Source organism: Symphodus melops (assembly GCF_947650265.1).
Source record: "Symphodus melops genome assembly, chromosome: 6".
NCBI classification, from domain to species: domain Eukaryota; kingdom Metazoa; phylum Chordata; class Actinopteri; order Labriformes; family Labridae; genus Symphodus; species Symphodus melops.
In genome coordinates, this window is record NC_136696.1 from 24,417,498 (window position 1) to 24,432,926 (window position 15,429).

Genomic DNA, 15,429 nt, shown 5'->3' on the forward strand with positions numbered 1-15,429 from the left:
CAATTAGATTTACTGAATGGAAATATGTCAGCTTTAGACCTCAGACATGAATCAACAGAGGGAAGAAAACGAGCATGTTTTAAGAGCGCTTCACACTTTTTGAAACCATTTTAGGAACATTAAATGAATATTCAGCACTGAAGTGAAATGTTGATATATTGTTGTTGAGGGCTGCAGTTATAAACGTCATTAAGAGGGAACATGGCTTCAGTGTGATACACTACCTCGGGTCATGTCATCAGTCAGAGCATCACGTGAAGATAAATAACATCAGGCTGTAATCAGGTGAAGTGTGCTTACCGTCTCCAGGTGAGAAAAACAACTTTCTGAAGGCCTTCGTCTTCATCCAGTGTGGCAAGAAAGACTCTGATTTCTTCTTCAGAGCCACTTTAATTATCTTCAGCTTAAGTGTTTAATAATTCACTCATGAACGCTCCTGCGTTCATGAGTGAATTATTCAGAAACTCCTCAATAAAATCCGACGCTCGACTGGACGTCATGTCATCACACCAGGTGCAAAACATGTTTTGTTAATAAGACATTTTATTTTAATTCAAGTATTGCACATCAACTATTTGCGCAATTAAAACTTGTAAACTATTGTAAATCTTTTTCGTAGCATCCATGCTGTTTGTTTTGATAATATTCACACATAATAAACGGAAAAACACGTAAACACACTGAAGTCGGAAAGCCGGAAAAATGTACCATCCGAGAAGCACCTGAACGCAGCATAACCTGCCTACTGACCAATCAGAAGAAAACAGCTTATAGGGAAAATAAAGGGGGCGGGGGCCTTAAAGAGACAATACCTGAATACCTCCTGTCAAACTCAGATGAGTGTTTTCATCTTAGTCTCTGAATTGTTTTCAGGACGAGATGAATACTTTTTTTTTTTTTTTTTAATTAGTAAACTTACAAAGTTTCTAAATGGGATTCACAGAGTAAAATTATAAAGCACAAAGTTACCATTATGTGTAAATGACTACTGAGCAGTGCACTCTGGTGGCCGATCTAGGTAGTCTGTTTTTATAAATTACTTTAGCCATGGAAAATGTTAAAAGCAACTTATTACAAACAATATTTAAAACCGTGGAATTGGAGGTTATACTTAACATTTTTACCAAGAATATATACATTATCTTGGGATAATGAGATGTTAACCTGTTGTCTCTAAAAAATAAATATGAAAACTCCTTAAACATATTTTACTGAGATATGGACCACCTTTTCAGCATGCATATTATCTACTGTACGAATGTGGCAACACATTTAAGCTAAACATGTCAAAGTTGGTAAAGTTGTATTTTAAGAGTCACTGGTCAGCTAAATGTCATGACAGATCAAATCAATGGAGGGCCAATATTTAGAGATTTATTCTCATTGTGTCCAGAAATGTTTTTCTCAAGCAAGGAAACTAGAATTAAACCTCTCAAAGAGAAAAGACATCTCCTCTCCAAAGCTAGATTTCAGTTTAAGTCTGTAACAGCCCCAAGCTATCTCACAATATTGTTGCTTTAAGCACAGATATTAAACATCTATTGTTTTAAAAACCATATCAAGTCCAAGAAAACAACACAAGTAGAGAAATAAGAGACTGCAGTCTGAAATTCTTTATGAAATCTCCAAGTGTAAACAGTGCATCTTTTATTGATTTGCTTTAAAAGAAGTTTCTGACAGTGCACGTCGCTCTGCACATTGACAAGAGATGACGACAGACACGCTGAGCCGCGTAAACAACCGCGTTTATGAGTGTTGTCTGACAACGGCTGAGAACAGGCAAGCATCTAATTGTCAATAAAACAAATAATAAAAAAGGTGCACAGAAAGTGACATGATGACAACAGATGACACAGTGCAGCTCCATTCAATTTAAGTGTGCAAATGTGACATTCAAGCTGTTTTCAAAAGATGGCCGCCCTGCCACACAAAGAACAGTGATGCAGGTTTGTAGTTTAACTCACACAGGGACGATGCAGGGAAGAGTCACGTTCAAATGACATCAGTACGTTTAATCTCCAGCCTTTAAAACAGCATGAACAGTTGGTCCTTGGTGTTTTTTTCAAGGATTCTTTTAGTGTTTTTTTTTTTTTTTTTGCATGTTGTATCCCATTTACTACAAATCCATCAATGCCAATACACACAAATAATCCCTGACATACATCTATAACTATTACATAACAAACCCACATACTTGCTGATTTGACTGAATGAAGTGAGATAATTAAAGGCACCCTGTGGCTCTGTTTACGTTCATTAGATCAACTATTTCTGTATTTCACAGCTCGAACACGCGGCTTCCTTTCTCTTAAAACATTTTCAGACATTTTTCGTCTGGTTGGAAGGTCTAGAAGCTAGCACTCTTCCTCTTTGTTGACAGGTTTCTGTGTTTTTGGGCCACCAGCGTGCAATCAGTGCAACAGAATTAAACCACAGACATGACAAATCTTTCAGGGGTGATATTAAAAACATCCCTCGCACGGGACATTAGTAACAAATGTGGATTGGAGGTCAGAAACCTAACAGGGTACCTTTTAAATTGTCACTATTTTTAGACTCTGGGGAAAAAGTGCATGTTTGTCATTATTTGACAACATAAACTAAACACTTTTTAGTTGCAGTTTAAATGTTATCTGTCGACTGTCCAGGCTGCCTTCGGTTGGGAAACATATCCGTACTGTTGCAGAGTAAGCAATGAGATGTTCATGCAGAGACTTGAACATTGCTCAAAAGCACTGATTCATACACTGCACGTCAGCATTTCCTGCATGTTGCTCAAGGAAAAGTGTGAACTGACACAACAATGATCCAAAGAAAGGGGGGGGGGGGGGGGGGGGGGGGTGACTTTGACAGTGAGGTTTTTAAGTCTCTGCAGGTTCATGTTTACATGATTAGGACTCCACAAAGTGTCCATCTGCAGTAATTAGAAACAAAAACATAGGGGAAAAAACAGCTTGATTTGTAGTAAATAGGTTTGAACAAGAACCCCCCCCCCCCCCCAGCATGATTCTACCACCTCAGAACTGACAGCCATGAAATCACCGTGGCGGTCGTGACAGTAACTGTTCAGGCCGCTGCACCGCCCGTCACCGTGTACAACTTCCTCCCAAACTGGATCAAACCAAAAAAAAAAAAAGCTCATTCTGAAAAGGCACAGACATGTGAATTTGTAAGAGTAACCTTTGCACAATGATTGAAATCGTAATCTAAAACATTAAACTCACAAGCTTGACCTACAATGCGACCCCCTGAACGCAGCTGTAGACCCTGCTAGCCTAACGCCCTCTCAACGACCTGCGCAGCCCCCCCCCCCCCCCCTCAGCAACGACATGAATTTAAATCTGATAGAAAAGTAAAGAAAACAAACAAAATGGCTGGTAATTAAGTTCTTTATCCACCTGGTGGAAGTGCTCATTATTCCAATTCTTTAAAGTGTTCTGTTTTTTTTTTTTGTTTTTTTTAATCCCTTTGAGTCATTAAAAAAAAAATAAAAAGAGTGAGACCTTGGGCCGCTCTCTACATCTAGGTCCCCAGAAAGATTTGATGAGATAGCAGCCGCTGTAAACAGTTAATCACTGCTGATGTGAATGAGATCCTCATCACACGAGGGAGAAAAACCTGAGAACGACCGACTCTCGTTTCCCTTCTCTGGTGGAAATTTATGGAAGAATGTGTCTCTAAGCTTTTCTCTTTCGGCGTGTCCATATCTTTGTCTATGCAAACTCTTTTTTTTTTTTTTTAATCTAATAAGAAAATATTTGTGAAAGGTTAAATGAAAATATACAATTATTAATACAATAGAATACAGAGCTATATGTTAAAGGTGATTAAAAAACTGGCTGATTGTATCTCCCTTTACAATGCATGTTCCTTGGTTTAAAGGCAAGAGGTAAAGTGTATCAGAAAAAGGCAGCCTGTTCAGCGTCCAAAAGGCTGGTGCGAGAAGATTAGGCGATTGCTTTCGCTTCAGGTAAGAAAGCCTCCCAGTATTTTATCATCTGGAAGAAAAGAGATAACAGTGTGAAGGATAATCAACATGGAGAAGACGAAAAGCTTTGTAGACAAACAAAGTGCTGACTGAAAATATAGTCAGAGAGATCTTTGAACACTGATGGACTTTGATTTGACAGAAGAAAATAATTCAAAGACATTCATCTGGCGCTTTATCAAACTTTGTTTTTGTACTTTTTAGAGCCCGACCGATTAATCTGCTAGACGATAGTAAATCGGCCTATGATGGCATATCCAGTGACGATCTGTGTCGACTAATTTCATGGCTCGATTTGTTCACCAGTGAAAAAGTATTTACTTTGAGTTTCTTTGAGGAGTTCTCTTTCTGTCTGTCAGCAGCAGAGGGCGCTATATGGATTACAACAAGCGGAGCTGCACGAACAAGCAGCGACCACGTTGTCTACGTTATACTGAACATCATTTATCACTTTGTTTGAGGTGTGTCTCTAAATCTATCTCATCAGATATTAGATACTATACATCTAAGAAAGATATCGGCCAATGTATTGGTATCAGATTTTTTTCTTCGGAATATTGATATTGGCCCCAAAAATGTCATATCAGTCGGGTGTTAGAAGGCTATTTGACTTAAATGAACTTTTTGAAATACATTGTTACTTGTGTGAAGAAATATAAACAACCAAGAGGGTAGTGCTGTGTTGGTGAGGACTTTTAAACCCTTTAATATAAATAAGACATCACATAGACCCAAAAAACCAGAGTAACGTTATATTCCACACCGACCGGTTAGACGAGGAGAGAATGTGAACACAAGTTCATGTGTGTGGAGGAAGAATCTCACCTGTTGCTGAGACTGAAGCAGACACTCCAAGTACTTAACGATCTGTCTTTTGAAATTCTTGGCTTTTTCTTTCTGTAAGGTGATTTAAAAAAAATAAAATAAAAATCAGCAATCATAAGAAATGTTTTCAGTGTTCCTGTCATGTCTTTTCAAAGCATCGCGGGCAGACAGCAGTACCTCAAAGCGGACGACTTCTTTGCGTACAGTTGCAGAAACTCTCTCAAAGTCTCTCTCGTACTGCGTCACTTTGGCCTCCCACTGAAACATGAACACAACACAGAAAAAGTTTCAGGTCCAGCTGTATCCAAAGACGTTCATGCAAGACGAATGAGAGAAGAAATCTAAAAAGGTTAAGAAGAAAATAAATAAAGCCTCAATCAAAACAGGGATGGTCGGTGAGAACGACAAAAACAAGATGAAGCCCTTCAAGTTGCTCTCTCCAAACTCAAACATTGTTCTCCAGCTCAAAGATAAAACAGATCAAACTTGAGCACTTCAAGGTGTCCCAGCCTTGTTGTGTGTTATTGTCACTTTGTTGCTCTTGGCCCGTGTCGTACCTCAGCGATCTCCTCTTTGGCCAGCTGCAGCTTGTCCGGCTTGTTGGCCCACAGCAGTTTGGCTTCAGTCTCCCTCTTCTTCTGCAGCGCCGCCTGAGCATCCTGCCAGCGCTGCCACGCCTTCATCCGGTGATCAAACGAGCCCTGCAGGTCAGGATGGTGTCGTGTTTATATTTACTTAGCGCATGAAGCCGAGGCTCCCATTAAAAACAAATGATCAGATAAATGTCCAGCCTTTAGTTGTTCTTGATGGACATCTTGCTTGTTGTGGAGGCGAGTAATCAGAGCTACGTCACTGATTCTGCAACTCTCTAAACATTACATATGCACAACTTTATAAACCCACCATTCTCCACTGCTTTTTGTCAAAAGGACTCAACAAGGACTTGGACTAAATAGAAACCTCACTGTTTTAGAGCTGAGCTACAAGACATATTTGACTGAAGGCCTGGTGCCATGCAATATAACATATTTAGTGCAGTCACAGTGAAGGCTTGATCAGTACCCTCACGGCTCCGAGCAGGCGGATGTAATCTGCGATGACTTCGGCAAAGTTGAAGGTGTCGTTGGCGGCCTGATCCTGGTGCAGCTGCTCCATCTTGTCCTCCACCTCAGCCAGCTGAGACAGAGCTCGGGACAGAGCCGTGTTGTCCTCAGCGCTGCCCAGCATGGCCGTGCTTTTGGCGAAGCTGGCCGTGTTTAACGACAGCTCTGGAGGGGAAGAGAAAGACAAACATTGGTGCGACTCTTGTGGTCATTCATTCATTCATATGCAGAGTAGGAGATTCAGCAAGAAGGTTTTTTTTAAGGGAGGCAGAGGCCAGACCTAAATTCTTCCATCACATTTGTCAAAGGAATGGACCAATATTCTCCTTCTGATCTTCTGATCCAGGACTTAAAGTGAAATAAAAAATCCCGAGCCTGAAAAATTTGCTTCAAGGGCAAATGGCAAAAATGGCTCTGAAATTCGTGTTTGGACGATTTCTCAATATCATAGAACAAATCAGAGGATAATTCTTCAATGTTCACCTTAAATGGGTGCAAAAGAACCTTGGCAGGATTTGACAGCATGTGGACAGTGTCTGAGATGTCGAGTCGATGAGGGTTCTTTTTCCTTGCTTGTGTCTCGTCTTCTCGTCCCTCATCACAGCACAGTTATCCACTCAAATGATGACTGCCTGCTGCCACTCGAGCCCACAGGACAGCAGGACATCGTTCATTTCTTGAATGAGTACTGCAGCATTGGCAGTATTTATAGATAGAAATAACGGGTTCTTTTCTGTGAATTGGGTTAATTATTTAATTATTTTGCGCCACATGCCTCACGCCTGAGTTGAGGCGCGGCGCCTGAAAAACTTAAGCCCTATCTCAATACCAAATGTCACCATGTGGTTCTTCCTTTGAATCATCCTCATCTACTTTCAGAAATGACTTTGATACGTGATCTCCACAGGACATCAAAACAAAGACAACTAACCTTTCCTGTGAACGACCAGAGACTCGACCAGCGCGTGGAGCTTCCTGAAATGTTGGTCTGCAGACTCCACCTCCTGCAGCTTCTCCTCAAACCACTGCAGGAAAACACACACAACCCAGAGCACAAATAGGAAAATGTGAGGGGGAGAGTTACACCTGCTACACCTCGCCAAAAATGCAAATGTATCTGAGCAAAAGCAGAGGTGAAACAAGAGTCACTGTAAAATGTCAACAAAAATGAACAGTGTTTGAACCTGTGCTGTTTGAGGTTTTTGCCTCTCTGCTTTCTTCTTGGTTTTTAAACGCACACTGGGAAATCCATTAGGCCTTTAAGGGATCCAATGTCAAACATGAAGACTTGAGTAAATCAGTGCACGAGCGATGAAAGATACTGAACAACAGGAAACTCAAAGTACTTGGTCTTTTTCGATTCTCTCTCTTTTTTTTTTGTTTAGCAGAGAAATCTCAGTATAAAAAAAAGGCTTTTGTTGCCCTGGTCTCAGAGACTGAGCGCTCCTTCCACGTGGGCCAGGAAACAAATTTTGGAACAAGCATTTAAACATAAATCTGCAATATCAGGTTTAAATGTGACGAGAAAATGCGTCTGGGTGGGTTTTTACATGTGCACGAATAGCTGCACTCTCGTGACCTGATCACTCAAGATGTGTTGATCCCAGGCATAAACAAGGCTTCAGTGCTTTCAGCTTAACACCAAGACTTTAAGCTGCAAAGACATCTTGAATAAGCTAATGATTTTTGTGCATTTACTTAGCTGGAATAAAGGAGTATTTGAAGATTTAAATAAGCTTATTATTTGCATGCTTGCGGCACTTTGTACTCAGCTCTGATGTATCAGCATCAAACCTTTGTTTTTCTTCTGCATTAACTAGGAATGAAAATGCATTTCTCTTTTGTCACAGACAGCCGATCTTTAACTCTTCAATGACGTTTTACGGTGCGAGCGTAAACATTTACTAAACGGTTGAAAGTGCATGACCCTGTTTATAGTAGGTTAGTAGGTATAGGAAGTTGGAGCAGGTGAGTTTCCAGGGAACGGAAGGAGTGAACTCACCACGTCGGACTCATTCATCTTGATGGTCATTTTACTGACAGCATCTGTTGCTTTGGTGATCATTTTCAGGAAGCCCGCGCCGCTCAGAGCCTGAGTGCTCACAGCTCTTGGCAACTGAAGACAAACAAACGCACATCCTTTACAACTGAGTTCAATAAATACTGTCAAACTTCAGAAACACAAAGAAGAAAAATACACATTTAGTTAGACAATATTATGTGACGGAGAGGCCAGGCTTAATGATGGTTTAAAAAGAGTAATGCGAGTTGAACACATAAAAAAGTCTGCTCACTTCTTCTCTCTCCAGAAACTCTCTGACATCTGGATCTTGGATAAGTGATGGGTGGGTAACCACCCTCTGGAGATACCTGAAACAAAGTGTTTGTAGTATGATACCTAAAGGAATAGTTTGTGACCTTTTCAGGACACAGTTTTGGCCTCGGTCTTTCTCTCTCACCTCTCCAAGGCGCCTCTTCTTCTCTCCACAAAGTCTGCAGAGGAGGAATCTTCTTTTCCCACCTTCACCTTAGTCATACCTGCACAAGACGACATGCCTTCTTAGCTTAGCCCATGAAGATTTAAAGGATCGGTATCAGAGGAAACATTGACGTTCATGATCCTACCCAGGATGCTTTTCTCTGGCGGAGGAGGCACAATCAATCCATTGGGTCCATGTTTTTCAGAAAGCTTCTCGTAGAGGCCGAGGAAGTCGCTGAAACGTCGCCTCACCGTGAAAGTCTTGTTGTGGAACATTGGCATCGTGGTCTGAAAGCGTTCACACAATTTGATTTCATTTGATTACTGACCGATTCAAGTTCAGCAAATGTTACGTTTTGTTCTAATCTGACTGAGCCTGAAAGGTTCGTGAGTGCTTCTCTGCAATTCGTTGGGTCAGAGGTATCAAATATATGAGCAACTGCACGAGCAATCTTTGAACCACAGAGGAATGACTTCAGATCATTAAAAAAAAAAAAGATATACCGGTAATAGAAATAGCTTTTACCTGAGTGGCTACTTTGTAGGCCATGTAGGCATTCATTCCATCCCCTGCAAACAAAGGAAACACTTAGTGAGTTCATTGATCAAAAAGGCTGCAAGAATCCCCCACCCCCCCCCCAAAAAAACAAAAAAAAACACAGGATCTCTATAAACCTATAAATCTTTGGATTTGTTCACAAGTTCTAGATGTCTAAAACAAGAAACCTTTTCTTGCAGTGTGTGAACTTACTTTAAGCCACATATTGTAACGGAGTGAAGAAGCCTCACCTATTTTTTCAGGATCTTTGACAGAGACAGCAATGTCAAATTTATCCTCCTGCTCTTCTTCCTCCTCTTCCTCCAGCTGAAACAAACATGCGAACAGGGAAATATTAGCAGTAATAAAATCCTGCTGCAGCCTCTCACACTTCTCATGAACAATGCACTCGTTTAGTTCCTCAGAACGAGGCTGTAAATGGAACTCTGAAATATTTATAATGCAAATCGAACTGGCCAACCACTCAAACTTCTACTTATGCAGGAGCCACTGAAAAACCAATAGCACAGCATGTCCCTGAATTCAAACACTTTCTAATGTTACTGTTGCAGTCACAGTGGAAGTTTCACCTCCTCCAGGGAAGCAGACTGCGGCTTGGACAGGCTGGCAGCAGCTGACAGGGAAGGGGCGGATACAGACGGTTTGGCTGTCACGTCCTTCTTTCTCTCTCCTCGAGGACTGTCCAGGGACAGCTCCACGGTGGCTTCTAGAAGAAGAAATACACGGAGCAGAAATGTGTAGAAGTTGTCATCCTTGTCCTGTTACGAGCCTGCCTTTGTGTTTTGTCTTAAACTGTCAATGTTTATAACAAAAGTGCACCGGTTCTGGTTTCAACATGTTTTATTAAGAGAAACAAAGAAACAAAATGCTGACCAAGACAGACAACATGAAGAACAGTAGGTGATGTTATTCTTACATTTATCAATTAATGTCCTGTTTTTTATTGTTCCTCTTTTTAGAACAGCCGACACAAAACTCTCACAGAGTTTTCAAGGTCTCGCTGCAGTAGGTGATGTGTGTTGATTCATACAGCAGGAGGTGAGTTTCAAACCACCAACAGTGTGATTAAAAGCTCGCCTGCTCCTCTTTCTGAGCCGCAGGTTCTCTCTGCGTCACTTCTCAACTACGCGCAGGGTTTCATTTCTTGAGTGGATTCACCTGCTTTACAGGTGTAGATCACAAACAAAAGGGCTTCCTCATAAACGACAAAAGGTTTTTAACAGGAACTGAGAAAGGCCGTGACCTGCTGTCTGTTAATGTGCAGAGAGACTGACCTTGAATACCTGCAGCTTCAAAAACGAGGTGAATGAAGAGCAGAGCTCGTAAAGTGAAGTCACTAGTCCTTTCTTTATTGGACACACTTTGTGTGCAATAAATGTGAACTCCTACACTTGTTGACATCAGTCAAGTCTGTTTAAAGAAGTTGCAGCACAAGCTGTGTGAAGTATGATGTTTCACCTTGTACACGTTTTAGACTTCTCGGGGTTTGTGGAAACATTTCAGAAGAAGCAGCTGAAGACGACACGATCCACTGCTAGCATAACACACCCGTGAATCTGACTGTCAGAGGTCAAGTTACAGTTTGATGATCTGTAAAACTACAATTGTATCGAGAAGCAAGAACATCAAAACATGTCCGCCTAGAAACTCAATCTTTAAATCAGTCAAACGACAGGACAAAAGTTCACAAGTATTCTTTAAAGATGAACTATCTAATCAGGTCATGTGGGTTTGAGGTTGAACGCGAACACTAATCTCTCGTTTGATCCTGCCTGTTTGTTTCCTGTTATTTAACTCCATCCATTTCCTGTTCTCTTTCAAGAATCCACTGTCAAATAAAAGGCAAAAAAAAAAAAAGAACCCAGAGAGAAGAACAGGCTGATGATCCCTTTATGACAATCTGCTGCTTTTATGTATGTTTATATAGTTACTCCAGGTTATGTCTTTTGCTCTTTCCTCAACAACAATTTAATCTCATAGTTCAGTTATCTGTATAGACCGGATTTTCACGTTTTAATTAATTGAAATAAGAGGATAAATGGCTAAATAAGAAGCTCTTTAGCACTTTGGATGAACATTCCCTTTGTTTTCTGCCATCTCAGCCGTCAAAATCCTAAATCCTAAATCCTGATATTTTAAGAAGAAAAGTAGCCGTCCTACCTGCAAAAATATCTGGCTCTGCTTCGGAGTGGACTCCATTAGTGTTGGTGGTAGAGATGCTGGGCACTGTGGCGACGGCCTCCTCGCTGAAAAGATCAGCGGGCTCTGCAGGACTGCTGTCGAGAAGAGGCCCACCTATGTTGCTGCTGTCCCCAGCAGCTTTGGTTGTGACAGACTTCTCCTTCTGCTCTTTGATGAGCGTTTTCTTTGAGGTGGCACCCAGCGGCTCGCTGAACAGATCCTCGTCAGTTTCACCAAAGAGGCTTTTCTGTGGCTGCTTGGCTGATTTAGTCTGCCGTGGCTCTGTAAACAAGTCGCTCCCCTCGTCCTCAAACAGATCGATGGTTGCCGGGCTTGATTTTGAGGCTACAGCAGCAGGTGGAGCGTCACTTAGGAGGTCAGCCAAAGGGTCGACAAATGTGTCACTGGTGGGTGCCTGTTGTGTGTTAGCCGCTGGCAAATCAACACCGAGGTCGATAACTGGAGCAGTGGGAGTTTCTTCTGCTTCCTGTTCAGCATCACTTTCTTTGTTTCCGTCAGCGGGCGGATTTATAACACCGCTGGCCACTTCGCTGTTTTCCATTGCCTTTTCTACCGCTTCCATATCTTCCACTACAACTTCCTCATGGTGTGCCTCAGTTTCACTTCCAAATATGTCGACGAATTCTTCTGAGGGTTCATCTAGAGGGATTTCAGTTGAGTCTTTTGCTGCATCCGCGACGGCGCTTTCCACTTCAGGAGAGTCGGTTATGTTGTTTGTCAGGTCGACGAAATCGTCCGAGGGCTCGCTGACGACTTCGCACTCTTTCTTCTCTGCTTGGCTGCTGACGGGCTCAATTAAAGGTTCGCTCATGATGTCAGAGGGGGGCTCCATTAAAACATCAGTGGGCTGAGTGGTGGGTGACAGTGTGGGGTCCAGTTCAATCAGTGGAGGGTTGCTCTGTAGATTAGGGCAAAAGGGGGGAAATGCATTTGTTTAGTATTTGAAGAAGAGCTGCAGAAATCTGTCAATTTGATAAGACAATAAAATATCATGAAACGGTAAAAAGTAGCCTGTCATGGTTTCCATGGTGATGTCTCCCCTTTACTTGTTTTGTCTGACAAACAATCTACAACTTCAAGCTATTCCATTTAAAGCCAAGTGTTGAAACTAACTCACCTGAACTTATGCTGTATTAAAATGAATGGCTACAAAACACAGTGGATGAACCAGCCTCTAAGTTTCCCTCTCAATGTGACTCAATGTTTTCTTCGTGTCTGTCTTTTTAATCTTCTTTTCCAACAGATTACAGGTGGGGTTTAAGCGGCGTCATGCTTAAATTGATTACATGACTTTGGCTTAGTATTGATGAGTAAGCAGTCTGATGAGTACTTTTAGAAGAGTTGCATAATATTGTGCTACTCGATTCTAAGCCGAGTAATCACAGCTCATAGTTGGAAGCCCTACTTTTTTAAACAAGAACAAAAATATCTTACCAACTAATTAAACACAAGATTAAACACGATTAATTCACATTTTTTTCTCCATTTACCTTTGTTACATAAGAAAAGCCATGTCATGCTGAAACGTTCAGATTTTGCTCCCAAAGTAAACAAAGACTGGTGACTGGGTTATCAGGTAAACCCAAGCCAAACTAAATCTTTCAGAGAAAAGAGTCCTGAAAAAAGATCTTACATTTTTGAAGGTAGTTATTTTTGTTTAATTAGAAAGAATTAAGAATGGTGTTAGGAGGGATTTGATTCAACCTTGTAAACTACAATCATACTTCTTTAATCTTCTGACCCGGAGCTGCATCACTACTCAGCAACGTTACACCAGAACTTATTCACCAGGGTCTGCACTGAGCAGGGCAACAAGCCCTTTTCCTACTCTGTGGACTTCCTGGTGCTGGATTTTGTCTTTTCTTTGTTTTATTTTTAACTTGATGTTTTTGAACTATAACTGCTATAACTACTTTGGCCAGGAAAATAAAGATCTATGTTTCAAGGGGCTTTCTTGTTGAATTAAGTTGAAAAGAATAAATACTGATAGGGGTGACTTTTTTTCATCATACTCCTCCAGAATGTAATATAATAAGCACTCCTCGTTCAGATAAAAGTTTATTGTATCCAACAAACATGCAACTGGATGTAAGATCAGTAGGTCATCATGGTGTAACGGTACGTCTATTTGACTCAAACTGAACTGTCATGGCAAAGGAACATCACGCTTTGATGTATGCAGTGCTCTGATAAATGTTGGAGCCGTGGATGGATTTAAGATTTTTTTGTTTTGTTAATAAAATGTGCACGAGCTACAACTCATCTGTGCTCTTCTGAAAAGATTCTTGCTTTGAAAGCAGACTGGTGTAGGACATGACCAAAGCTTATACATTAAAAGGCTTTACTGGTGTTCAACAGCGGGTTTTGAGCAAAAGTTGTTCGATGACTACTAATCAACATCTCAAAGTGACCGCACAATTCAGAAACTCTGAACAATCACTACTTCATTTTTAGAGATGCAAAAAGACGACATGGAAAAAATAAATAAATGTAATCATAAACATGATACATTGCAATTTGCACCGGAAAGCATGCATTTTATAATTTACACTGTATTTATTATATTTTTTTCTAATCAGCTGATGTTACCGTAAGCATTTCTGAGTTGCCTTTTATTTTTTGCATCATTTTTCCTCTCATTTTGAAATTTTAATTATCCCAGTTGGCTCTAAACCACATTAGATGTGGGGAAAAATTAACCTGTACTACGGTTCAAAATACATTTGAGAAACCTAGACCGATGCATTCAGCACTTTTTTCTTGCTGTACCAAACTGCTGACCACAAAACCAAGGTATGACCTGAACTGTGACGTCTGAGTACTGCTGCAGTACTCGTTGGTCTTCTTGGGTGTGCATGCTGAGAAAAAACCTTTGGAGTTATACTATGTAAACAGTATCCGTTCAGTGATTTGAAAACAAGGGTAAACAACCCCGCGGGTACGTCAACCATGACAACAGGGTATGCATGCATACAGATAGTGGATTTGCTTAAATAATTTTAAAATCACTAATTATAGTTACGGTTGACGAGTTTAAAATATAAACTAGAAGTTATTGTTAAGCTTCACATGACTGAAACGTTATCAAAAGGTTTTAAAGGTTAGCTTCACTATTGCTGAATAAGCCACCCTATAAAAATACATTTTCTGTTTAAAAAAATACTGCAAAAAAGTATCTAATTGATGTTACTGTTTTTGCACAACTCATGAGACAACCACTCCCTGCTCACTCCACAAACATGTCCCTCGCTTCAGGCTCTGTTCACTGTAACATCCCTTACTGCTGCTGAGTAATGGGTTTTTTTTCCTGTGGCAGTTCACTTCAGCCCTAAAAGAAGAAAAAAAATCAAAAGACAGCACATTTTCAATCTCTCCTCTGAACTTTGACTGCAGGAAAACATCCGGGTTCTGACCATGTGACCACAGCTAACTCACATGACAGGAGGCAGCTCGGGCCAGCTTTTTACTGCTCATTCAAATGCAAGACTTTTAAACCAGCTCATTTTAAATAATCCCATCTATCAAACTAAAAAAAGAAACGTCGAAATTATTCTTTTGCAATAAGAAATTCAGATTATTGTGCTGTTTTTATAAACCCAAGGGGCGGCCTTTAGAGAAATATACCTTTATATTTAAGTGCAAGTAAAACCTGGAAGAGATGAGACACACTCTCCACATATTACAAATCAAACAGGGACCACAGTGGATGCATTTGCTCTCCCATTTGTTTCCAAATCGACCTGGTGAAATCAAAGTTTTTAAAAGAATAAATCAATAATGGGCGTTTGCAGCAGAGTCAAGTATGAGTATAAACTGCAGGGAGCGAGGACAGATTTGTTTTTTTGCTTCACGTCCCCTCTTACTATTGCATGATTCACGTCTACCTTCAAATACGACGATAAAAGTATAATAACATTTTACTTCGTACTGTCACTTCACTTTATCACTTTCACTTAAAAAAAAGATCTACGTGTTACCATGGTAAACTTTGGCAAAAAAAAAACAAAAAACGCCTCATTAGCTTTTCTGCGCTGACGTTAGCTAAGTTCACGTCACTTTAGCCAAAATCAGATGAATTCATCAACCTACCGGGTTCATAAAGAGGTCCTCATCATCATCATCACTGTCTCCTCGGCCTCCGACCTCTTCAGAGTCCAGCACATCTTGGTCCTCGGAGGAGTCCGGGAACGGAGGAGGACTGCTGCGCTCCGAGCTGGTCGCCATCTTCAATCTTTTTTTTTTTTTTTTTTTTTGAGTGGGGGGGGACGCAACG

The 15,429-nt window shown here is 40.8% G+C and overlaps 1 protein-coding gene across 1 annotated transcript; it reads right to left on the minus strand.

Annotated features, from left to right (window-relative positions):
• Positions 1–1,610: 1,610 nt before the first annotated feature.
• snx1a (sorting nexin 1a) lies at positions 1,611–15,380 on the minus strand (the record flags this gene model as incomplete). The annotated part of the gene is made up of 15 exons (XM_079347227.1): positions 1,611–3,998; positions 4,814–4,885; positions 4,991–5,071; positions 5,371–5,514; positions 5,876–6,081; positions 6,848–6,941; positions 7,919–8,032; positions 8,211–8,286; positions 8,376–8,454; positions 8,542–8,683; positions 8,922–8,965; positions 9,185–9,260; positions 9,524–9,660; positions 11,115–12,054; positions 15,246–15,380. 15 exons carry the CDS (start codon positions 15,378–15,380, stop codon positions 3,948–3,950), a joined length of 2,391 nt encoding a protein of 796 aa, XP_079203353.1. The 3' UTR covers positions 1,611–3,947.
• Between the last annotated feature and the right edge of the window lie 49 nt (positions 15,381–15,429).